This window comes from Amaranthus tricolor, chromosome 3 (genome assembly GCF_026212465.1).
Source record: "Amaranthus tricolor cultivar Red isolate AtriRed21 chromosome 3, ASM2621246v1, whole genome shotgun sequence".
NCBI classification, from domain to species: Eukaryota; Viridiplantae; Streptophyta; class Magnoliopsida; order Caryophyllales; family Amaranthaceae; genus Amaranthus; species Amaranthus tricolor.
The window spans coordinates 36170084-36193760 of NC_080049.1; the positions used below are offsets into that span (position 1 = coordinate 36170084).

The window sequence follows — 23677 nt, forward strand, 5'->3', positions numbered from 1 at the left end:
GAAATTATTATAAAAATCATAGATATGTTGGATTATTCTAGATAATTTTTTCTATTATTAAACTGGAAAAAAAATTAAGAGAGAACTTGATTTAAGAAGAATAAACCAAAAAAAATATTTATTTATCAAATTAAAAAGTTCTTTCGTTTCTCTATCTCTCTTATTTATATTCTACGCTATCTCTCTCTGCTCTTTACTTCTCTTTCTACCTCTGTATTTCTCTCTGCTCTTCAAAGAATCACATGTGAGTTTCCGAGCTCCGATTCTTCAAGATTTCATTTTCGATCTCGCTTGCAATTTCGCATTGTGATTTGATGTATGTTAACCTGATTTTGTTTACGCATTGAATTTTCTGCTTTTTAATTTTAGGTTTTTTTTTTGTGATTGATGGATTGCTTTGATCTGATGATTTTTGTGTAACTACTTTCGTATTTGTTGAACATCTTATCAGTGATCTGACGAAATCATGCACTCGCATTCCGATTTGATGTTCTAATTTCTATTAGCGTTATGAAGTTTTGCGCGGTTGAAAGGTTTTTAGTTTTCTCGCTTGCATTTAGGCCTCTTGTTTTTGCACTTCTTTTATTTGCTAACTTTTTGAGGCGATTTTACGAAATCTAGCATCCGCATTGTGGATTTAGGTTTTCAAACTCCTTGCTTACCATGGAGTTTAGGTTTGGCGTATTTTTTGGATTTTGTGTTTGGTGATCTGAGTAATTTGTGATGTTCAATCTTTGAGATCTGTTGAGTTTTAAGCTTAGTCCGTCGTTTGCGAATTACGTTGGATATTAGGTTGTGATTTGATTGTTTGTGGATTGAAAAGTTTTCTAATAGTTGAGATCTTAGCAGATGTGCAATTGTTCTGAAGTATTGAAGATTGAAGTTGCGTTGTGGTTGAATTTTGCATTGTTTTAGTTAAATCAGCTTATTTTTGTTAAGGTGATCCGAAAATTTTGCATGTATTGACTAATTGTTACACTCTTACAGATCCTGGATTTTATATCTAGATTTTAAATTATGAACTGTGAATTTTTGTTTGATGATGTGTTCATGCTAGTCTATGACAATGTGCAAAAAAATTTACGTGACTTTGATGTGTTGTCAGCCTAATTGTGCAGCTTAGATTGTGAATGACTGAATGAGGTGTGAGTCTGGTTTATAAAGTACACTATTGTAGGGGTTTTCTGATGTTTGGATATTATTTTACTGAGTGTAGATCGTAGCGGGTGGTGATCAAGTCAACTGAGGGAAAATGGGGCTTACATTCACAAAGCTGTTTAGCCGCTTGTTTGCAAAGAAGGAAATGCGAATTCTGATGGTAGGTCTCGATGCTGCTGGTAAGACCACCATCCTCTACAAGCTCAAGCTTGGTGAGATCGTGACTACTATCCCCACTATTGGTAAGTTCCTGTACTCTCATTGTTATCACTTGATTTTCAAATGTAATTATGTATTCTGTAACGTCTGCTTGGTGAGGGATTTGGTGTTGAGTTTATCATGGTGACTGACGTGTTTGGTTGTTGATATTAAATGTGGGAATGGTAATAATGATTTTACGCAATTTGCTAGAAAACCTATTTGTCATAGTTTATGATATGCTTATTCTTCTCTAATCATTTTTTAAAACAAATTCATCCTCATAAAATTATGAAGAAAAACACAATTTTGAAGGTGAGATCTGAGAGCTCTATTACCGTGGGAATGACATAACTTATGAAAATTGAAAATAAAACTCATTTTCCTTACCACCGTTTAATAATAATAATCAAACACCCCATTTAGTACTGAAGTCTGGAAAAGCTTTCTCTGGCGGATTTCATGCAACCTGCATCGTTTAGTTTTGACTTATGATGATTGTTTTGCGGCAGTGGAGACATGAAATAGTTGAGTTGATTCACGATTTTCTCTGTTTTTCTGTTGGACCCCAAAGATGCCACTTGATTGTAATAGCATGTGAGCCACCCATATAGTTGTATCGGGTTAATTGTTTTTTCCATATTGCTCGACTTTGTGGTATCATGTGTTTTAAATTTTCTTTAGTATCAATCAGATTGCCTTTTATTCTTTTCTTTAAAGGAAGTTTGTTTTGAGATGTCAACCATTGTTTGAATCTTAACTGTGAAATCATATCACTATTGATTGAGAAAGGAGCTTCCATGATAAAATGTGCCATTTGATAGGGGACCCTGTTTGACAAAGTGCTTCCGGCTGATCCCAGCAACAAAAGGGGATAATAGTTTGGATTTCATTATAGAAGGCTTCCCACCTCCTTAGGGATAAATATCACTATATCAGCAGTGCATTGTGCCCACAGTTTGCTGCTTGTATGATAGGATGCATAGAACATTTAGTTTCCGCAAGTTTTCGGGGTTACTTATTACTTGTATGCTGATGGAAAAATTGTCTGTTTTTCCAGGATTCAACGTGGAAACTGTTGAATACAAAAACATCAGCTTCACTGTCTGGGATGTTGGAGGCCAAGACAAGGTTTCTATACTGTCTTTCTTACAGTATTAGTTACTTCCTCTTTTTTTCCTTGCTATAAATTTATTATGGCTTCCCCAATTTTCTTTAAAATAATCACATTTGGTGGAGATATGGTAGTATTAAAAGGGCTGATGAAATATGATCAAGTTTGCATTTAGTATTACCTATATGTATATTACTGGCATGCTAATCAACCAAAAGAAGAAAAGTATTTCTTTTCCTCTGGCCTGTGTATTGTTAGAACAGTTAGCCAAATAGGGGATATTAGGGTATTCATCATTTTCCTTTATATAAAAATCATTCTTTCAGACCAGTGAATGACAAAAGTGGTTTTGTGCAGATCCGTCCATTGTGGAGGCACTACTTCCAAAATACACAGGGGCTCATCTTTGTGGTTGACAGTAATGATAGAGACCGTGTTGTTGAGGCTAGGGATGAGTTGCATAGGATGTTGAATGAGGTATGTAAGAATCATGTGGACTGATAATGCAATAGTAGTATGCTACTCTTTATCTTGTGCTAAGGTCGATGGTAAGAATTTATATTGCCACTTCTATATTTGACACTTTGCTTTTCAGCCACTGTCACATCTACCTGTCTGGGAAACTTGTTTTTCTGCCCTCTATTGTTTTACGCTTGAATTTGGCTCGAGTTGTGACAATTTCTTTCCTTAGGACGAGCTGCGTGAAGCAGTATTGCTTGTCTTTGCAAACAAGCAGGATCTTCCTAATGCAATGAATGCTGCTGAAATTACTGATAAGCTTGGCCTGCACTCTCTCCGACAGCGTCACTGGTAAATCTCTTAACGATTGCAAACTTCACTAAATCCTTTTTATAGGTTGTTATTTATGCGCTGTTGTTCGTGTATTTTCAGGTATATCCAGAGCACTTGTGCAACCTCTGGGGAGGGACTCTATGAAGGTTTGGATTGGTTATCCAACAACATTGCAAACAGGGTATATTTAACACATTTAAATTTTTGTTTGATTATTCAAGCTGCTCCGCTGGTTGAGTTGTAACTGTTGAATGACTATATATTCCTCTTTTAATGACTTGCAGGTTTAAGGAATCAGTGTTTTGTTACGGACTGTTAAGGTCCTGGATGCAGGGGTGAAGATTATCTAAGTCACATTTGGTTTATAGCCATCTTTACGTAGAGAACTGAGTTTGTGGTTGTAATTTTGTGGACGGGAGTTATAAGCTCTTTGCTTAGAGCTTCAGATATGGGTATGTTTCTAAATAGAGCGTTGTGTGTACGAGATTCAATCTTTGGGTTCCGATTTGTGTAAGGTAACATATGTAACTGAAGCTAGTACTAGGCCTTTTGCATGCGCTTGATAGTGACAATTCACTTGTATTGCTATCCTTGAATTTCGTCTCCAAATTATTCATTTGTCAACTAGTTTAGTTGGCCTCCTGATTTTGGATTATGGTTTATGCAACAGGAAGTATTAGGCTATTATAAGCTGCACTAGCTAATAAGCAGATGTTCTTTTTGTCCACCAAAAATTATGTCAAGAAATTTACTACTTTAGAGTCTATTTCCCTATGTACAGTTTTCTTTACGCAATTTTTAGGGTTGTTTATCAGCAACTGGCTCAATAAGTGCTTATTTGGTGCATATTTCCACCTATAAGTTGAACTACAAAACACTGTTAAATTATCCAGTTTGGTCTAGGTTTAGATCGGTTCATTCTATAGACTCCACTAAACACATGGTTCTTACTTGTCTATGGTCCTAATGGGTCTTGCTTTTAAATTGTTCTTATTTAACCATTTTTACATGTTGGGGTCTATTTAGACCTGTAAGAAGCCTTGGGTTGATTAGGTCTAAATTATGCACAAATAGATTCAAAATAGGACAAAAATGGGTCTAGAATTAATTATAAATGGTCATTTATTGCGTACAAAAAATGTTAAATCTAAACCTAGATTCATTTATTAATAATTGAATATAGTTTCGATTATTTAAACCCATTAGGTCTCAAAAACTATGACCCGGCCCGTATCCCAAAATAAGAATCAAATTTTATCTAGAATAATTAAACATTTCCTCATGTAATTGACTCTATGACTAATACTCTCCATTTCAGTCTGATTTATAAGTTTAAATAGGGTAAAATAAGATTTTATTTTATACGACTCTTAAATAGTTATTGATCAATTTTTAAAATATTTAATTACGTTAATTTAAAGATATAAAAGTTTGAATAAATGCATTGACATAGTTGTCAAACTTAATGGAATATATTGAAAGAATAAAGAGAATATTGTAATCAATATTTTTAACAAATCGTGCTTTTAATTATATTTCAAATTATTTTCCCTGAAATTACATCCTACTTGTCATTTACTACCGATTTGCAATTTACAACCATATACCTAAAAATCTAATACAATATGAGTTCATATATTTGCATAAAGTTAACTGACTTATTTATTAAAAATATATTTGGTATCCAATTTAAACCCACAGCCCACAATAGACGAAACATACACAAGCACCATCAATCTAAAAGACCAAAAAATTCGAATGTACAAATTTATTTTCACCATTTTTGAATAATTAAAAGTTTTTTGTTATATAAAATAAAATACATATTTCGAAAGAGTTTACAAAAAATTTATGCTCGGTAATGGAGTTATTTTTATTTTCATGAAAAAAGTTGGTTACCGTGACTGAACCACATAAATTTTCAAAAAGAATTTCTCTGCTTCTGTTATCAAATTTATTTTAAATTCCGATCAGATTTATCAATATTATTTCCTCTTCCGAAATCAATTTACAAATCAATTACTCTTTCACAAAAAAACAAAATTCTGTTAGCATGAGTAAATGAACAAAATGAACCCTTTAAAAAACAGTTTACCTTATCAAAAAAATAAAATAAAAAACAGTTTACATGTATTAATCGTTGTTACTGGTTAGCAGTTGATTTGATTAATAATTCTGGGTTTGTAATTGTGTGAGGGAAATAGAGTTTATTGGGTAGGTAAGCAATTGGAGAGCAGTAGGTAACCTAGTTGTTTATTCATCTTCTGCAAATTCCTCATTTTTGATGGAGCACGAGGAGAGAGAAAATGAGAGCAAAAAGATCTTGAGTTCATCAATGGAGGATCAAAACTGGAGGGTTGTTGAGATTGGAGAAAATTCCACTTCTAATTCTGATTTTGAGTCTTCTGATCATAATTCTATCTGGGCTCTTGATATTGGAGGTCTTAATTTCTTCCTTTTTCATCTCTTTAATTTGGATTGTTACTTATTTATTTGATACTTTGGGTATTTAGTTATTGATGATTATTTTGTCATTTCTGTTGCGTTGTGATAAATGGGATTTGGGTTTATGTATTTTTTAGTGTAATACATTGAATCATGGTTCGACTTTTGAGGCTACAAGATGCAAGTTTTTGGTTATAAAAGTAATTTTTTTATTGGGAAATTAAGTTGTTCAATTGATTTGGTTTGGTTTGGTTCGTTTTCTTAGCTTGAATTTGTTTTTTAGTAAAGTTTAATGATTTAGTCAATTTTGTTGCATTGTTTGCTTTGTGATGAATAGGATTTGGGTTTTCTTTGTTGGCTTTTGGTATTCTTTGTAGTGTAATATATATTGGATCATGGTTAGCTTTAAGAGGTTACAAGATGCAAGTTTTTGGTTATACACTTATTTTTCTAAGTGGGAAAGTAAGTTGTTTAAGATTGAATCAAGATTTGATTTTGTTTGGTTTGTTTTCATAGCTTGAAATTGATAATTTGTAGTAAAGTTTAATACATTGGTGGTTTTATCATTTTTTTTTTGCATTGTGATAAACGGGATATGGGTGGTTAGTGGTATTGTTAGTATAATACAATGGATCATGGTTAGACTTGTGAGGTAACAAGAGGCAAGTTTTTGACTATACACTTGTATCTTTGATTGGGAAACTAAGCTGTTTAAAGTTGAATTAAGGTTTGCTTTGTTTTCTTTGCTTGAATTTGGTGAATGAACTTTATGGATAGTGCTTACATTCCTACGTTAGAAAAGGGCCAAAGGCAAGTTTTGATCATAGTTTTGATCGGATAATTAAGTTGTGTTAGACTGAATTAGAGCATTCATATACTCATATCGGGCATAAATGAACAGTTCCATGTATCATTACTTTTCACCATATAAAAATGGAATACAAAATTCTGATGGATCTTGTTCATTAATAGTATATTTAGTATTGTGATTGTTGAAAATTATTCAATATACTTCTCTTTATTTTTACTCAATATGAATGTAAGACTCCTTCAATGAATTAAGAGTTTTGGTTTGCTTTCTTAGCTCGAATTTGGTAAGTTTTAGTTTAGTAAAGTTTGCTACTTTGGGCGATGGTTAGGCAATCTGCGTTTATCAAAGGGCAATGACAAGTGTTCATATGTTGGATCGGGAATTTTAGTTGTTTAGGATCAAAATAGGAGGTTCAACTTGTTCTCTTAGTTTGAATTGTGTTAATTTGTAGTTTAGTAAAGTTGAAGACATTGGATAATGCTAAACTTTCTAAGCTAACAAAAAGGTAGAAAGATAAGTTTAGTTTTATGTTTGATTGGAAGTTTAAGTTAGATAATTAATGAAAAGGTTTAGTTTTTTATCATTCTAAGTTTGAAGTATGCCTACTACAGAATAGAAATAAACTATTCTTACCATACATTAATTGAACACAATCGATATACTCATAATAAACGATCTTTTGACTTTGCGATATGATTGAATGAATTAAATGTCTCACGTAAGTAATCTTTGCTACCTTTAATTCTTCAAGCGTGAAAACGGGATCCTATCTTCAGAAAATTGGTGCATATTGTTGTCTGTTACATTGGATTTCTTTCGATATCCTTTTTCTTCTATGTAAGTAGCATATGTATGATAAGATGCTTTAATGCCTTTAGGAGATAAATCTCTATGCTTCCTATTGCCGTGCTTTAGTCAAAGGATATAGATTTAATCAAGCTACTTGCACGTCTCTGTATGTTGTTGTAGGTACCCTTATTAAGTTGGTATATTTTTCTAGAGAAGATAGCTCTTTGGATAACAACACTGGAAACAATGTCCAAGGAGAGGAGACTGTAAAGGTTACTGGTTCACGTAATTATCCAATTCTCAACGGCAAGCTTCATTTTGCGAAGTTTGAGACGTCCAAAATCAACGAGTGCTTAGACTTCATTGAGTCTAGGCAACTTCATGGCAGCTGTAGGATACCGTCTTTTACTCTTTTGTCCCTATTTCAACTTATGTCTTTTATATATCCTTTGCTTGTCCTTCAATGTCGATCAAATATGAACATGCTTGTACGTTCACGAACATTGTGCATCAACAATAAGTAGTTTAGAACTTTAGTGTGTTAGTTTAGTTAGATGTTTCATAATGCTCCTAAAGGTAGAGCTAGCTGAAATTTGGTTAGGCTTAGCTTTGTTGGGTTGAAACTGCTTAAGATCTAGCTCAGGTTAATAAGCTACAACGTTGAACTTTAACTTGACACTGATGATTTACTGTGTTTGAGGAAAGATCAACTTTGTTTAGACTTGTGAACTTTTCAGCCGAACATTTTTTTAGGTTGATGTAGACAAATCTTGATTCTTCCTTTGGATACGTGCTAGTTTGAATAATGTTGTTGAAGTTCTAATATATTAAGTTTTATCTAGCTTGCAGGAACCAAGAGGAGGGTTTAGAAAAAAATAATGCAGTAATCAAGGTAGGGATGTTCTTCCTCTTGCTATAGTGTATTTTTAGCTGTAACATGGACTTGAAAGGCTTTTCCACAGCGGAACTTTTGGTATTAATGTAAAAAGAAAATGGCCCAAGTTTATAAAACACATATAGTTATAGTTTAACTAGTTTAACTTTATAGTATTAGGCTCGAATGTTGTGCGCCTATGAGAATTAATGGATTATGGGTGAAAGGGTTATATTAGTTGGTTCAAAACTTCAAATCACCACATTGTGTTTTACATGGAAATATGCTTAGGATTTTTGTTGGCTGCAGGCTACTGGTGGTGGGGCCTACAAATATGCTGATCTCTTTAAAGAGAAGCTTGGTGTTATACTTGACAAGGAAGATGAGATGGACTGTCTAGTGGCTGGTGCGAATTTTTTGTTGAAGGTGAGGAATTGTGATTGCATAAGAGATATCGTATAACCTTTTTAAACATCTAGTCGATGCAACTTAACTTTATTCGTTTTTCTGTTTCTGTTTATAAGTGGCGATGCACTAGCACAACCCTGATTCTGTTTTTTATATTGATTTCATCTTGGACTAGACCAAAGCCCTAAGGGTTTTCCGCGAGAAAAATTAGAGGGTAGCCTGGCACGAGGCTTAACCCAAGTATTATGCTCGGCATATCAAGGCAGGGTGTTGGGGGTTGTGGTGGTGTATTGCCTCACCTTCTGGGCAAAGTCCATGAATGGGGGGTAGCCCAGAAAAAAATACACCTACCATATGAGTTAATAATGAACAAAGAATTTTTTTTTTTGTTTCTTACCGTCATTGTGGAGATTACTTGGGATTCCCAACGTCTCTGTTTTAGCTGTACACGTCTTTTAAACTTAATCTTTATGCTCTTTTATTTCTTGATTAGGCTGTACCTCAGGAAGCTTTCACATACATGGAAGGTCGAAAAGAATTTGTGCAGATTGATGGTAATGATTTATATCCCTATCTACTCGTCAACATTGGCTCTGGCGTCAGTATGATTAAGGTAGTTAATTGTATTGTTCAAACTTCGAAACTTTTAAACTGATATTTCTTTATGCTTTTTTTTTGCTTTGCAAAATGAAACCAGCTAGACATGATTTTTATCCTTATATATGAAAAAAAACCATAACTGACAATCTCATCGCTTTTCTGTAGGTTGATGGAGATGGAAAGTTTAATCGAGTTAGTGGAACAAGTGCAGGCGGTGGCACCTTTTGGGGCATGGGAAAGATTTTAACAAAATGTCAAAGGTAGTTGATACCAAATTTCTTTGGTCGTTTGATGTGTTTGAAGCTTTTGTGAGGGATCCTTCAGTACTTGGGTAAATATGTACTGTGAAACGTTTAAATCCTTGGGTTTGTGGTGGCTGGTTATCAGTGAGAAAATGAGATGCTTTATCATTGCTTCCAGATGATTAAGGCTTTGGTTTTAGTTCGATTCTTCATATAAGAACACAACGTTTTATTCTGAATATTAATTTTTTTGACTAGCAGCTTCGATGACTTGCTGGAGTTGAGCCAACAGGGAAATAATAGATCTATTGACATGCTTGTTAGAGACATTTATGGAGGTCATGACTATTCTAAGGTACTTATTTTGTAATTTGCAGTATCTGAAATTTTCTACATCATGTTAAGTTTTAGGTAGGTGGGTTAATAGAGATAAGGGATGTGAGGGGTCGGATTATTTACCTACATATCTGGTGTTCTTCATGCCGTTGCCAGTTTTCAGTTTTTATGAAATTAAGATCAAGAGTTTTAGGAACTAGAAACTGATAAAGAAGGTTCGAATTATGTTTAACAATCTTTATAAGTAGCTACACTAATCTCGAATTATTGACTATTGAGGTTTTTTCTGAGGATTCATTTGTGGATCTTTCTCGAGTTGAGAGACCCTTTGACCGTACTCTCCTTTATGGTTATGAGTTGTCGCCTCCCTTTCCTCCCCAGACCCTGATCATAGTTGCCTATGAGCGGGATACACTTGGTAATTGGTATGATGATGATGATAATGATGATGATGACACTAATTTCGAATTAATTGCTTTTAACTTTAGTGAAAACATTCGTAGTGTCAAAAGTGGAAGTTTCACCATTCTTTACATCGAAGGAACTCATTTCTTTCTACCCTTGTTGAACGTTGGTATTTCGGGAGTATTTTAGCCTCCCCCACCTTGATGTATTTGTTAAATGAACAAGTTCTTGACTTCAATTTTCCATTATTTTTCCCTTTTTAGTTGGTAAAATCTTTGTGCAACTATGGCAGATTGGCCTGTCAGCAACAACAATTGCATCCAGCTTTGGCAAGCCAGTTTCTGAAAACAAAGAGCTTGAGGACTACAAACCCGAGGATATTTCCCGATCCTTACTGCGGCTTATATCGAACAACATTGCACAGGTAAGATTGTCTAGAAATATGCAATTTTGTGGTTGTTACTTAAGAACATGTAGTCAATTCGGTGTTTATGTAGCAAAAACCTTTTCATGATACGGTTTGATATTGTATATAGTATGCTAAAATTGTTTAATGCTGTCGCTAGCTCTTTATATTACATTCATTATTGAAAGTTTCTCATGTTTTCCTTCCTTTTTCCTTTTAGATTGCCTACTTAATTGCAGAAATATATGGACTAAAACGGATTATTTTTGGAGGATTTTTCATTCGCGGCCATGAATATACCATGGACACTATATCCGTTGGAGTTCAATTCTGGTAATTGTCGAGATGCTTTTCTCCTTTTTATCTACATTTTTCTTTCCATATATCTTTTCATCTAGTTGTGTGTTCATTAACAAGGGTACGGTTGCGTACATCCGAGCCCCTAAACCCAACCTTAGGTGGGAGCCACTTAATGGCATCGAGGTAATGAAATGGAATGTTGTAGTTCTGTGTTCACTGTACTGAAACTAACCCGAGTGCTATTCATGCTATATCACGCTTGTCCCTTTCGTAATGAACCTTATAGATTTTGTTACTTTCCTTTTTCTCGAGCTTTTGGAATCATGATTGAATCATTAGAACTTTACGGTATGCATGGCCAAATGCGAACTATTACATTGACACTTGAAACTGCGTTTTCTGGAAAATTTTGTTCGAACAACCTCAAACATTTCCCGTTGTCTCTAAATAACTCCCTACTACTGCTACACATTATCCCATTTATGGGACGTGTTGTCCGAAAGTTGTTCTATTAACATACAAAATTTATTCAAACTAGTCACGACGTTTACAAGTGGGAATTCGGTCGACTTTTATCTTCGCGCCCTTCCCTCCTTTCGAGTTCCTCTTATCATCCTCTCTTTTTCTGCAGTCTAAGATTTCTGATCTATCTCCGCAGGTCAAAAGGTGAAAAGAAGGCCATGTTTCTAAGACATGAAGGGTTTTTGGGCGCATTGGGCGCCTTCAAGAGCTATGAGAAGCATGGCCTAGCTAACTTAATGGGCCACCATTTAGCCGAGCAGTCAGCTGTAGTGTCACCACGTCCTCGTACAGAACAAAAGCTTACCGATCCTTCGTTTGGTGAATCAGTTGATGCGGAAAGTATCGATTGCAGTGTTCTCAGTATAGATACCATGAATATAACCTGAACTTGGTTTTCCGGCACCATATATGACATCTTTCAGTTTGCCGTCTAGTTTACGTAGCAGTCGTCTTTTGTTCTAAAAAAGAAAGTCGGAAAATAGATTAATTTGCTATCGAACCATGTAATTCATCCTGTTGTTGTAACATCATTTTGTACATAGAAAATTTACATGAACTTGTGATCTATATTGTTCAATTACATAAAATCAAAACTAAGGGAAGATCATTGCCTTTTTCTTTTCTTTTTTTCTTCTGATTAATCAATACTCTACTGCTACAAATGCAGCAAAATTGAATAGCAATTTAAGCTTAGATACAAACATCCATTACTTCGTACGATGACGCAATGCATTTCTCCGTCTCAATGCCCATCTTTTCTTAATGTCGCGTACTTCATCTATCTTCAATTCATTATTCATTTCTTGATCAAACTTCTCATCCGGACTTAAATCCGTCAATGGAGAAATACCCTTAATCCGTGCAACCTCTTCGAGCAGATAATTCATCAACGTTTCTGAAGTTTTCGAGGTGATTCCTCTAATATACCATGAAAGCGGAGGGGGAGGGAGAATAGCTGGTTGAAGCAGTTGCTCTAAACTAACCCTTGATCCAATCCTTCCTTTTCCTCCCGTACATGAACGATATTCAGATAAAGTTTTAGGTTTAAATGGGTAGCAAATTTTCTCATCAACAAATACCGGATCTACTCTCCAACACCCTTCAAATTTCTTCATGAATCCTGTGTTAATCTGCTTGAATCTCATCTAAGGAAAAAACAAAGAAACAAATGAAGGTATGTTTTGATGATTTTGACAACAAAAAGCACACTATATAGCAATAAAGAGTAAAATTCAGAAGTCAAGGGTACTATTCTTACCGAGTGATCGTCCCTGTTTTGTTCTACTAAGACATTAACGGATATAGTTCCCGATAACCATAGGAACTTCCATATAGCCGCTTGTTCCACCTGAACCACTTGTCGAGAACCTTCATCAACCAACACCTTCCGAGACACGACTTCCTGATATACCACAATCAATTTCATAACCGAAGCAAGTCTAGGTATATAACTAAATTTCTTTTACACTAGGATATCCTAAGGACATCACCAAATCCAAACAGGGATGAATTAGCAGATATGTGTTGTAATAACAGCCAGTTGCAAGGCGTTCATGTAAGCGGAATTTTACTACCACTCACCTTGATGTTACGAAAGACCCTCTTACTATCAGGGTCAATAACGATGTTGTACACGGCATCTGGTGGCAACCCAGCGTCAAATTTCACGTGTAGGTTGCAAAGTGATCCTTTAGGTATAGTAACCTGTAAGAAAGCATCTCATAAGAACTGAAACAGTGCCACAACTTTAGTGTTGTCGAGTACAGAGACTAGAGGCAGATGGATGCCTTATCCGTATCATGATAAACGAGTAACTCGACAAAATGAAGATAAATTATACTAGCCTTAAGTAATTGACATCACTTAGAAAGCAGTGATATCCGTTGTAGGTTTTGCAAACTTATTGAGAATCTGTAATTGCCAAGCTTCATCGAGTTATGTATCCATTTTGCCGCACTACACATTGCACATACATATGTGCCTGCGCCCTTATTTCGACGGGACCAAAGATATCACGTCTTGATTTTCAATTATAATGAGTTATATCAAAATGGCTCATAAAACCAGGTGCATTTCTTATTTAGTTGACGTTGCAACTGATGTTTGTTACCAAGGTCAATCAGAAAACAACCTTTGTAATTACTAACATAACAAGGGTAAGATCGGATACAGCCGATCCCCACACTCCAAAAGCGAGAGCCATTTAATGGCATTGCGTAATGGAATGTTGTTGAACGTTGCACAAACCACTAAAACAAGTAAACATCTGTTGATTGATTCTCACCTCTATTTCAGGTGGTTGATCACTCCAATAAGGGTTCGCACGCCAAAGTTGCAGTTGTTTCTGCAATTCAGCCTCCCATTCGTTAGAAGATTTTTGTTCCCTTTTGATGCTATGCTGTTTTACGTCCTTTCTCTCTTCTACTTTCCCTGGTACTCTAATATGTGACTGTCAAGAAACATTCACAGTTTACATGAACCTCAACGAATAATATCTAAACCGTCAAAACACATACAAGAATACTATAGCCATAATGATCATGAATAAGAAACCAAGATAAGCAAAGCAAACACCAAAATATGTGTGATTTCGTAAAAGATGAAGACTTGTGTAGGCATCCATACTTCTAGCCCTTTCAGGCCAATAGACTTCTGTGTGGGGGAGGGGCGTAACAGAGTACATAACACATTTTGAAACCCTAGGATATTTTGGGAGGGTTTGGCAAAATAGTTTATTGGACAATTTAAGCTTATTTTGATTTTAACAGGGGGTTAAATGGTAATGTTTGGTAAACAACTAGTTGACATGGTTGACACAATGAATAAGCTATTTTTAAAAAAGCTAATCATACTCCTGGGTTCAAAATTCAGCTGGTCAAACCGGTTAATGAAATCAACCGATATAATCAGTTATCAACTACCGGCTACTAATTATCAGCCATTCGCCAAACACCCTTTATATACTATCAAATATTGAGTATAAGGAAAATTACCAACCTTGAAAAAATTCTGCAGCTTTTGAGGGGCTTGAATGAAAAACTTTGCAAATGCAGGATCAATCAATTTAGGCAATTGATTTCTATCACTGGCTTGGCTTGATGTAGATGTACCCACCTTTGTTTCTCCCATTAATGCCTGAATTTCAACAAAGATAACATTTTTGATATCTTGAGCTATTTTATCCAAATTAATCAAAAAATTCATATCATTTTCCCCCATTTCCCTCATATATTTTTGTTTTGTTATTACTAAAAAGGGTTAATCACCTAAGAATCACTCATTTAGGATGAAGCAAACAAAGGATCTTCTATTCAATTTCAATTGCCAGGTAAAACAATTCAATCACATAGAAAAACCCACAAAATATTTCATTTGGAAACCCACAATTCTTCCTCAAAAATTCAACTAAATTTTACAATAAGATGATCCGTACAATCTAAAACCCAGTTTATATAACCATTAAAAGACCAAAACTTTATTATCCAGATACAGAATTTCAGATTAAAACAGCTGCAAATGGTTAAATCATATTTTTACTCCATTATTGCAAGAAACACAAACATACAGAAAAACTTAAGAAGATAAGAGAGAGAGAGAGAGAGAGAGAGAGAGAGAGAGAGAAAATCAAGTGACTTACTGAATGGATTTATGTGGATAACAAATTGTTGTTGGAATGTTCAGATGATTAAGTAAATTTCAAAGATTTGAGCTTGAAAAAACAAAAACTTAAAGATAAATTCTCATTCATATTCCACAAAATCAAATAAAAAATTAGTATATGTTTTGGGTGTTTTATGGGAATTGAAATGGGCACGTGATATGCATTTGTTTTGTTAATTTTGCCGGCAATTTGTGGTTGATTACTTAGTTTTGCCTCCCTTATTAGTTGTTGGAAGGAAGAATGGACGGTACCTACGCTTTTGTAAAGCGACGAGACAATGTAGAGGTACACTAATACTTCTATTTAATAAAGTTGGAACTCTCTGGACTCGAGCATAATTGGACCTTCTCTGAATATTCAAGTACTCGTAGTCTTGTAGTCATTTAGCACAAAACTTGGACGAGAGAACGTCTAAATTGGGCCGTTCAATTTGCGTGTGTAATAGCATTGTACGCTTTTTTTTAATTTTTTTATTTTTGGGCATTTATCAATTTTGACCTTAAAATTATCAATTTCAACATAAAGTAAAACTTAAATAGACCAATTAAAATAAAAAATTTCAATTTGGACTCATAAGTGCTCAATTTTGACGTTAAACTGATCAATTTTTCTAAATATGGTTTTGTTTTCACAATTTTAGAACGAAGTTTAATAAAATGGTATTATTCTATCATTCTATGGATGAATTTCAAACAACAAATGAATGGTCAATAAAACTATCAATAATAGTAATAAAACATTACACAATGCAAATACTCTTATTCAATGCATACATGATTGTTTTAATGAAACATTAGAGTATTTGTAATCTTTAATCATGGGTCAAGAATAATTATATTGCTCTTTCCTTAACGGTTTCTGTTCATAATGGACTTGAAAATAAAGCTGTAAGTGTAATGTTCGCTTACCTTGGACGTGAAGGTGAAGGAAGTTTCGATTTCGAATTATATTTGCCAATTGATTCAATGAATGCTCTTGGAAATGACCAAGAGTTCAAGGCTTCTTTGTTATAAAAAATTTCAAATTTGATCTAAAAATAATCAATTCAAACTTAAAATGATTAGTTATGATCAGTTATAACTTATAAAAAAATTCAATTGTAACCTTAAATGTATCAATTATGACCTTAAAATATTAAATAGATCAAATACTGAGCGCATATTGAGAAAATTATAATTTGGCTGATTGAGCTATCCGTCTCATATTGAGACGGTCTCGTCCAAGACCAGCTGAAAATTCAACTCCTCTTGTATGAGAACGTCTCACCGTAAGATGAGCCCATACCGAAAGCCCACTATACTAAAAGATTATATTATTGGGCTATTTACACCAAGTATGGGGCATGTCTCACGGTGAAACCGTTTCATACAAGAATTTGTGTAAAAAATTTGTCTTAAAAGTGAGTAAAAATATTATAGCCAGTCTCTTGAGAGACCGTCTTAGGTAGGGATGGCAATGGGTATTGGACTCGACCCGGATCCGTATCCGTTTTCACGATATTGGTCCTATAAAATTGGACCCGTCAGATCCGTTTAAATTTCACGGGTCCGGATCCGGATCTGAGAAAAATACCCAGACCTGACCCGCGGATCTGGAGGACCCTTTTTTTTTTTTTATATTATATATATATATATATATATATATATATATATATATATATATATATATATATATATAATAAAAATAACTCAAAGCTGCCTCAAACCCTCACTGCCTGAAACCCTTCCCTCACTGCTCACTGCCTCCTTCTCCCTCACGAGTCAAGCCGTCATCACGACTCACTCACTGCTCACTCCTTCTCCCTCACGCAGCAGTAGCCCGGTAGCAGTCATCAGCATCACGCATCACTCGAATTTTCACAGTGACACTCGACAGCCGGCCACCGCATACTCCTCCCCTCTCCTCACAGGCGGATTTGAGGGTAATAAACCCTAATTTTGACTTAAATGGTGATTTTTGATTTATGTTGAGTGGTTGATTTATCTGAGAGCTGACTTTTTTTGGCATTGATTATTTGTTGGATTGGAAATTGTGATTGAATGTTGAAGAATGACCACAAATTGGAGAAAAATATGTATACGGTTTGTTGCTTGTAGACCGGTTTAGAATGGCTCAAAAGCCTCAAATGTAGGTTTTGACGTTTTTTATTACACATATAGATTTTGTTGTGTTTTGGTGTTATTGATTTAGATTGTGTGAATGTAAATTGATAAGAAAAGTAATTTAGGAAAGCAAAAATTACCAGCAGGTTATAAGCCTTTGGTCTTTTGGTTTTTCCAGACTATCTTAAGTTAGGAAAGATCATCAACAAGGTATCAAGAAGCAAAGCTATTGTCTATTTGAGAGTTTAGATATTGGAAATCTGGATTGAAAAATCTTCAATTTTCTTAAAATAAGAATCAAAGAATTATCTAGTCCACATATTCACACTGTAGTTACGATTCAGCTATCTCTCCTTTTGACACCATGTTCTACAATTGTTGGATAACATTGCCAACCTATAATCTTCATCTATAATTCTATGCCTAATTGGTTTTTTTAGGATAAACAACAATTTGTGTGCTCTCCACTTCAATAGTGAAGATTCAAGGGCATTTGGCCTAATGTTTTCACTCATAATTCTTCCAATTAAGGGTTGGTTATACAAGGATTTATAGGTGACAACATTAGGTTTGACACCCTTTTATTCTTGCAATAGTGATAAGATCAGCAGAGGACTAAGAGAAAAAAAATTATTTTGAATGTGTTTGTTTGATATTTTAAAGACAATTTTAAGTTGTATAATGTTTTTTTGGGTGATTTATTGTGAAATTATATATATTATTAACATTAGTCTATAAATATCGCTTTATTGCAATCTAAACACATTAAAAAAAAATTAAAACTGGACCCGGATCCGAATCTGGATCCTGTTCTTGAAAACGGATCTGGATTTGGGTCCACCTGGACCCGGTCTAGATCCGACCCGTTGTCATCCCTAGTCTTAGGTCTCTTAGTAAAAGACGTCTCTCAGACCCAGTCTATTAAAGCTTAATGGTACTCTTACTCTCATTTTCTTTATGAGTTGACTCAATCAGAGAGGGTCTCTCACAAAAATTTGTAAAAATACTGATAGAGCCAAAACCCAAACAACAATGGACCCAGGGCAAACTTTTTGAAAATGCGTGCGCAAAGGATTGGGAAAATTTGAAAAAAATAAGATTTTTTAATAACTTTAATAAAAAAATAAGCTTCGGTCAAACTTTATTTCCAAAATAAGCGTCTTTGGCCCCAAAGCTAGGCTCGGTACGTAATCGCTGTTACTAACAGCAAGTATAAAGAAATGGTTAAAAATTTAGTCAAGGGTACTGGTCAACTATAAAGTCGCTGTTAGTAACAGCGACCTTATACGTGCCTAAATACAGTTGTCTTCTTCCTCCTTCCTTATTTCACCTTTGGTTCAGTATTTAGGCGCGCATAAGGTTGCTGTCAGTAATGGCGACATTAAAGTTTGACCAGTCAACCCATATGTCGCTGTTAGTAACAGCGACTTTACTCTTAACTAAATTTTTTGATCATTTCTTTATACTCGCTGTTAGTAACAGCGATTACGTACCGAGCCTAGCTTTGGGGCCAAAGACGTTTATTTTGGGAATAAAGTTTGGCCGAAGCTTATTTTTTGATTAAAGTTATTAAAAAATCTTATTTTTTTCAAATTTTCAAGGATTGGATCTATTCTTTCTGGCCCGGCTTAACGAAGCACTCAATTTGGGCCTCCAACAAGCAGCCAGGACATTGCACAAATAGAATTTTTGAAATGGATAAGCTAAATTATATATAAAAAAAAGTACGAAATAAGTCAACAATCAACTTATATCCAAAAATAAGCGTCTAATTTTCAAACTTGAAGTTTGGTTCTGTTCGCAGTTACTAACTGCGAACAGGTGCTTAATTTTTTAAAATCGCAAAAAAGTTGTTCGTAATTACTAACTGCGAACAGAGTTGTTGACTTTTTTGACCCTGTTCGCAGTTACCAACTGCAAACACCATCGAGCATAATAACCGCCGCAGGTCTCTTCTTCACATAGTTAGTAACTGCAAACAAGGTCAAAAAAATCAACAGCCCTGTTCGCAGTTAGTAACTGTAACTGCGAACAGTTTCTTTGCATTTTTAAAAAGTTAAGCTGTTGTTCGTAGCTAGTAACTGCTAACATCACCAACCCCGGGTTTGGAATTAGACGCTTATTTTTAGATATAAGTTGATTGTTGACTTATTTCGTGTTTTTTTTTTAAATAATTTGGCTTATCCATTTTAAAAATTCGCACAAATATGATTCCTTAACCTTTGCAAATACACAAATGGTTGTACACAAAATCTCAAATGAGACAAAATTGTCGTAGACGTACCTCATATACGAACCAAACAATCCAATTAATACAAATTAAAAGGAAAATTAAAATATTAGCTTCTTACATTAAAATCATCTCAAGAATAACTAAATCAAATAAGCATTGATATCTACAAAAATAAAAGTAAAACTCTTCATCAAATATAACTAAGAATGAATGTTGTCAGATTAAACTATTTAAACTTTCAAATATTACTATAAAAAATTAAAAATATAAAACTTTTGTATTTTTAATAGAAGATTTCATACTCTAAAATATTCTCAATACATTATCAAATGAATATAACATATAATCCAATTCATTTAAGTACATAGTATATCACATTAAGCTAAAGCTAACATCATAAGCCTTAACACCATTCAATTGAAAAACCCCAAAATGCCTTTCATATTCAACCCCAAACTTCTCATTCTCATCAAACAAATCAAACAAGAAAACCTCCACACCAACACTAGGCCTTTTTGGAGTACCAACATCTCTTAATGCTCTCATAGCAACATTCCCATTATACACCCTTGCATTGTCAAAACTCGCCGCTTCGCCGCCATCGGTCGGCCACCCAGTCTCCGCCACCATCATCCGAACACCATTATAACCTTCCTTCTCCATCGCCGCCACGAACGAATCCAATGTAGCATCAAACAAGTTATCATACAACAACCCATTATTATCCAATAACACACCTTTGGTGTTAAACAGAGCATAATCTAATCCAATATCTTTTTTGTTAGTTATGTAGCTATAAAAAGGGTAAACATTAACCATTAATGGGGAATTTGTTTCTGTTAAAAACTGTAATAATGGGATGATTTGTTGTAAATGATCATGATTAAAAGACCCATTTGAAGGAGGGAAAGAATTTGTAAGAACAGAGGATGAAATTGGGGATGAAATCTTGATTATTTGATCTAAATCTAGGGTTTTTAATGCTTGATTAAGATTACAAATTGATGGATATAAATATTGGGAATAATATGGATCTTTTAAGAAAACTTCATTACCAACTGCTAAGTATTTGATCTGGGTTGGTGGGATAAAATTTAAGATGTTATCTTGAAGCCATTGAAGGGAGTATTCAAAAGAATTAGTTCCTAATGAAGGTAATATTTCATTTGGAACACCAATCATTAAGGAAATTTCTGAATCTGAGAAAGATTGTAATACTTCTGGGTCTGGTTTGAAGATTCTAACCATTGGAATTGAGTTTTCTTGGAGAAGAGAAACAATGGTGGATGGTGATGGAAGGTTGTTTGCTACTCTTCCATAGCATATTCCAACTGGTGCAGCTGCAAAACAGAAGAAATGTGTATCAAGTTTTTTTGCAAATTGTTGTGATGAGCTAAATATTCCGATTAACACAAATTAAAGAGAAAATAAAATGTATATAGACTTATTTTTTTGGGGTGTCTCTTAGAAAAACGATCTCCCAGTAGCTATAAGTTTTTTGGGGCAGAAAATTCGTATAGAATAGAAAAGGAAGTGAAAATATGGATCGTCTAGATGGAAAAATTAAATCTCAATTGTAACTGTAAAAGCAAAACCCACAACTACTAAAGTGTTCCATAAGTCTTTGTATATAAGTATTAAAATATACACAAATTTGCAAACGAAATGGTTTTAGGGTGAGATTATTTTTATTGAGTTTGTTTAATGTGCGTTTATAGCTTTAAAGTGATCACTTATAGCTTAAAAAGTAATCACTTGCAATCTTAAAGTGACTAATCATAACTTTAAAATAATCAGTTATAGCTATAAAATAATCACTTACAATATTAATATAATCACTTATAATCTATAAGTGATTGATCATAACCTAAAAATTATCATTTATTAAAAAGGACTAAAAAGTGCTTGTAATTAATGAATTATTACTGAATTCTCCGGATAATTTTTGTTTTAATTAATAAATCTTAACCTCAAATTGATTTTTTGTTTAATTTGTCGATTAAATTAGAGAGTAAATTCGTAGATGAGAATTAATTAGAAAAGTGATAAAGACAATTTTCATAAAATGAAGCAAAATCAATAGATTAAAGTAAATTGAAAAATGTACTAAGCTCAACGGTGAATATTATTAAATATAAAATTCTTGCATGATCAGTGGTAGATAATAATTACTTATCATTAATATTTCACATGTGAGTTATCCAAGGAAAATATAATTCTATTAAAATAAATGAGTAACATATAGTAAAGTAAATACAAAATTCTATCATATACATTATTTTTACATAGAGATAAAGTTAGAGAATTTCTTAGAGTCAAATTAAAATAAGCATCAAGCAATAAAAATTTACCATTAGATAGTGAGAATGGGACGAATAGGAAAAAACAAACAAGTGAAGAAATATTAGAATGTGTTTTCATATTTGTTAAATTACAAGCCTTAATGACGAGTTAAAATACAAATTTAAAGATGGAATTAGAAAAAATTAGGATGAATTTAGTTTGCAAATAGAAAAAGGGGTGTTAATTTAGGTTGAGTTTGGTAATTGGTATGATTTATAGTCAATTTTTTTAATTAAAATAAAGTGATCATGCATGATTAATGTTTTGTTTCTTGGGATCTGTTCCCACCAATATAGTAGTACTTCACTTCGAGCTTCCACATACTTCATATACTATTATTTATTTACATATTGAATTATATATAATTAAAAAATATAAAAATTAATATTATAAAAATATACATTTATATTCAAATACTCCCCTTGTTCTTTTATGTTCTTCCCCTTTGAAATATTTCACCTTAAGGAGAGAGAAATTTAATTAATATTTTTAAGACATCTTTAGAAGATAAAATATATTTATGTGAGATCACGTTAGATTCGTCTTAATGTATAACTTTTATTATATATTTTTTATATTTTTTTATTATATTTATAAAAAGATATTGAGACTATGCAAAAAGTAAATGAGAAGTAAAAAACGAAGGGAATGTATTTCTATTTAATTAACTTTTTACAAATTAATTGCAATGTATAAAATAAATAAATTCTAAGTAATAGAAAAACTCTTGTATAAAAAAAAAAGTAATTGCAGCTGTTAGAACTTCTTTATATCAAGTATCAACATATGGGGAGGAATATCTTTTGTATTGGTGCATGAATAAGGGGTTGGTCAAATTATTTTCAAAAATTAAGATAGAGATCATCTATTAACATAAACTTTATCTCTTATTTTTATGAGGATCATTTAGCATTGTTTTGCCTTTCTAGGTAAACATTTGTACATGCACGCGGAGGTTTTGAGCATGTTTAACATATTGTATTGTACAGGATTTTAAAAAATTAAGGGTTTTAATATTAAATTATGTAATATATATTTAGTATCTAGAGATACAAAGTTGTTAGAAAAATATTATAATTTTTTATATTGCACAGAGCCTATATAAATTTCTTTTATTTTTGCTCCGCCCTATAGATGTGATGTCTAATTTGTGTGGTTAAGTAGAAGTTTTTGTGCCTTTGAACAATTTCCTATCGAAAAACATGGTACTAATATTTTAAGTGTATCATTTGTTTGGTGATAGACTGATAGTTTAAAACGAGCAACGCTATTTTATGTACAAAAATTTTGAATTCACGTCAAAGATTATTTTTAGGCTGTAGTATATATTACTTTAAGTTGATAATTGAGGTACAAAAACTAGTAAGTGACATTTAAATTTGTGACATTTAAACTTGTGACCTCTTTATTACATTAGCTCTGATACCATGTTAAAAAACCAATTCAACTGAAAGTTTAAATTGATGATTAAGGTATCAAAAAATATTATACTTTAACAATATGCTTGCAATAGTACTTAAAAATAAAATTCAAAAATAATTTAAATGATTTTTGTTTTCAAAAAATGGAACCTAATATGACCTTTTACCTCTTTTCTCATGCTACTTTCAAACTTTTTGTAGTATAGATAGGTTGTGAAAAGGAGATTTTATACTCATTAATGATAGTCGTTGCTAGTAATTTCGTGCGTATTTTGAAGATTTATGCTATATTACTTATTTTGGTTATTCATGTTGATTTTGAGTGGTTTTGATTGTTTTAAGCATAATTCTTATGGTTTTAATGATGACATAAGGGGAATTTAGCTCGGTTGAAGATGTTCTACAAAGAAAATGAGCAAAAGGGTAGAAGAGTGTTTATAATGCAAAAGTTTTGAGGTGAAATTTAATATATGTCTACTCTTTTAGTCATAACTTTTGATAGGAATATCGTATTAAT

The 23677-nt window shown here is 33.3% G+C and overlaps 4 protein-coding genes across 8 annotated transcripts; 2 read left to right on the forward strand and 2 right to left on the reverse strand.

Moving 5' to 3' along the window:
• The first annotated feature begins 133 nt into the window (after positions 1–133).
• On the forward strand, positions 134–3917 carry LOC130807530 (ADP-ribosylation factor 2-like). 2 transcript variants are annotated; one of them, XM_057672777.1, is made up of 7 exons: positions 134–244; positions 1217–1400; positions 2417–2487; positions 2828–2947; positions 3162–3280; positions 3362–3443; positions 3547–3917. In XM_057672777.1, exons 2-7 carry the CDS (start codon positions 1253–1255, stop codon positions 3550–3552), a joined length of 546 nt encoding a protein of 181 aa, XP_057528760.1. In that variant the 5' UTR covers positions 134–244; positions 1217–1252; the 3' UTR covers positions 3553–3917. The 2 variants fall into 2 exon arrangements, with proteins under 2 accessions (XP_057528760.1, XP_057528759.1); XM_057672776.1 differs by having other exon boundaries at positions 143–316.
• Positions 3918–5107: 1190 nt separating this feature from the next.
• LOC130807528 (pantothenate kinase 2) lies at positions 5108–12023 on the forward strand. Its single transcript, XM_057672771.1, has 10 exons — positions 5108–5703; positions 7488–7697; positions 8150–8199; positions 8491–8607; positions 9083–9202; positions 9355–9449; positions 9693–9786; positions 10465–10596; positions 10799–10911; positions 11537–12023. The coding sequence occupies exons 1-10, from the start codon at positions 5547–5549 to the stop codon at positions 11784–11786; spliced, it is 1338 nt and encodes a 445-aa protein (XP_057528754.1). The 5' UTR covers positions 5108–5546; the 3' UTR covers positions 11787–12023.
• LOC130807529 (uncharacterized) lies at positions 11880–15401 on the reverse strand. 4 transcript variants are annotated; one of them, XM_057672773.1, is made up of 6 exons: positions 15038–15401; positions 14398–14535; positions 13685–13849; positions 12982–13104; positions 12659–12802; positions 11880–12545 (listed from the first exon to the last, which is right to left on the reverse strand). In XM_057672773.1, exons 2-6 carry the CDS (start codon positions 14527–14529, stop codon positions 12108–12110), a joined length of 1002 nt encoding a protein of 333 aa, XP_057528756.1. In that variant the 5' UTR covers positions 14530–14535; positions 15038–15401; the 3' UTR covers positions 11880–12107. The 4 variants fall into 4 exon arrangements, with proteins under 4 accessions (XP_057528756.1, XP_057528758.1, XP_057528757.1 ...); XM_057672775.1 differs by lacking the exon at positions 15038–15401 and adding an exon at positions 14834–14999; XM_057672774.1 differs by lacking the exon at positions 15038–15401 and adding an exon at positions 14667–14999.
• Positions 15402–19707: 4306 nt separating this feature from the next.
• LOC130807532 (glucan endo-1,3-beta-glucosidase-like) lies at positions 19708–21822 on the reverse strand. The gene is made up of 2 exons (XM_057672778.1): positions 21748–21822; positions 19708–20736 (listed from the first exon to the last, which is right to left on the reverse strand). The coding sequence occupies exons 1-2, from the start codon at positions 21815–21817 to the stop codon at positions 19769–19771; spliced, it is 1038 nt and encodes a 345-aa protein (XP_057528761.1). The 5' UTR covers positions 21818–21822; the 3' UTR covers positions 19708–19768.
• Positions 21823–23677: the final 1855 nt, after the last annotated feature.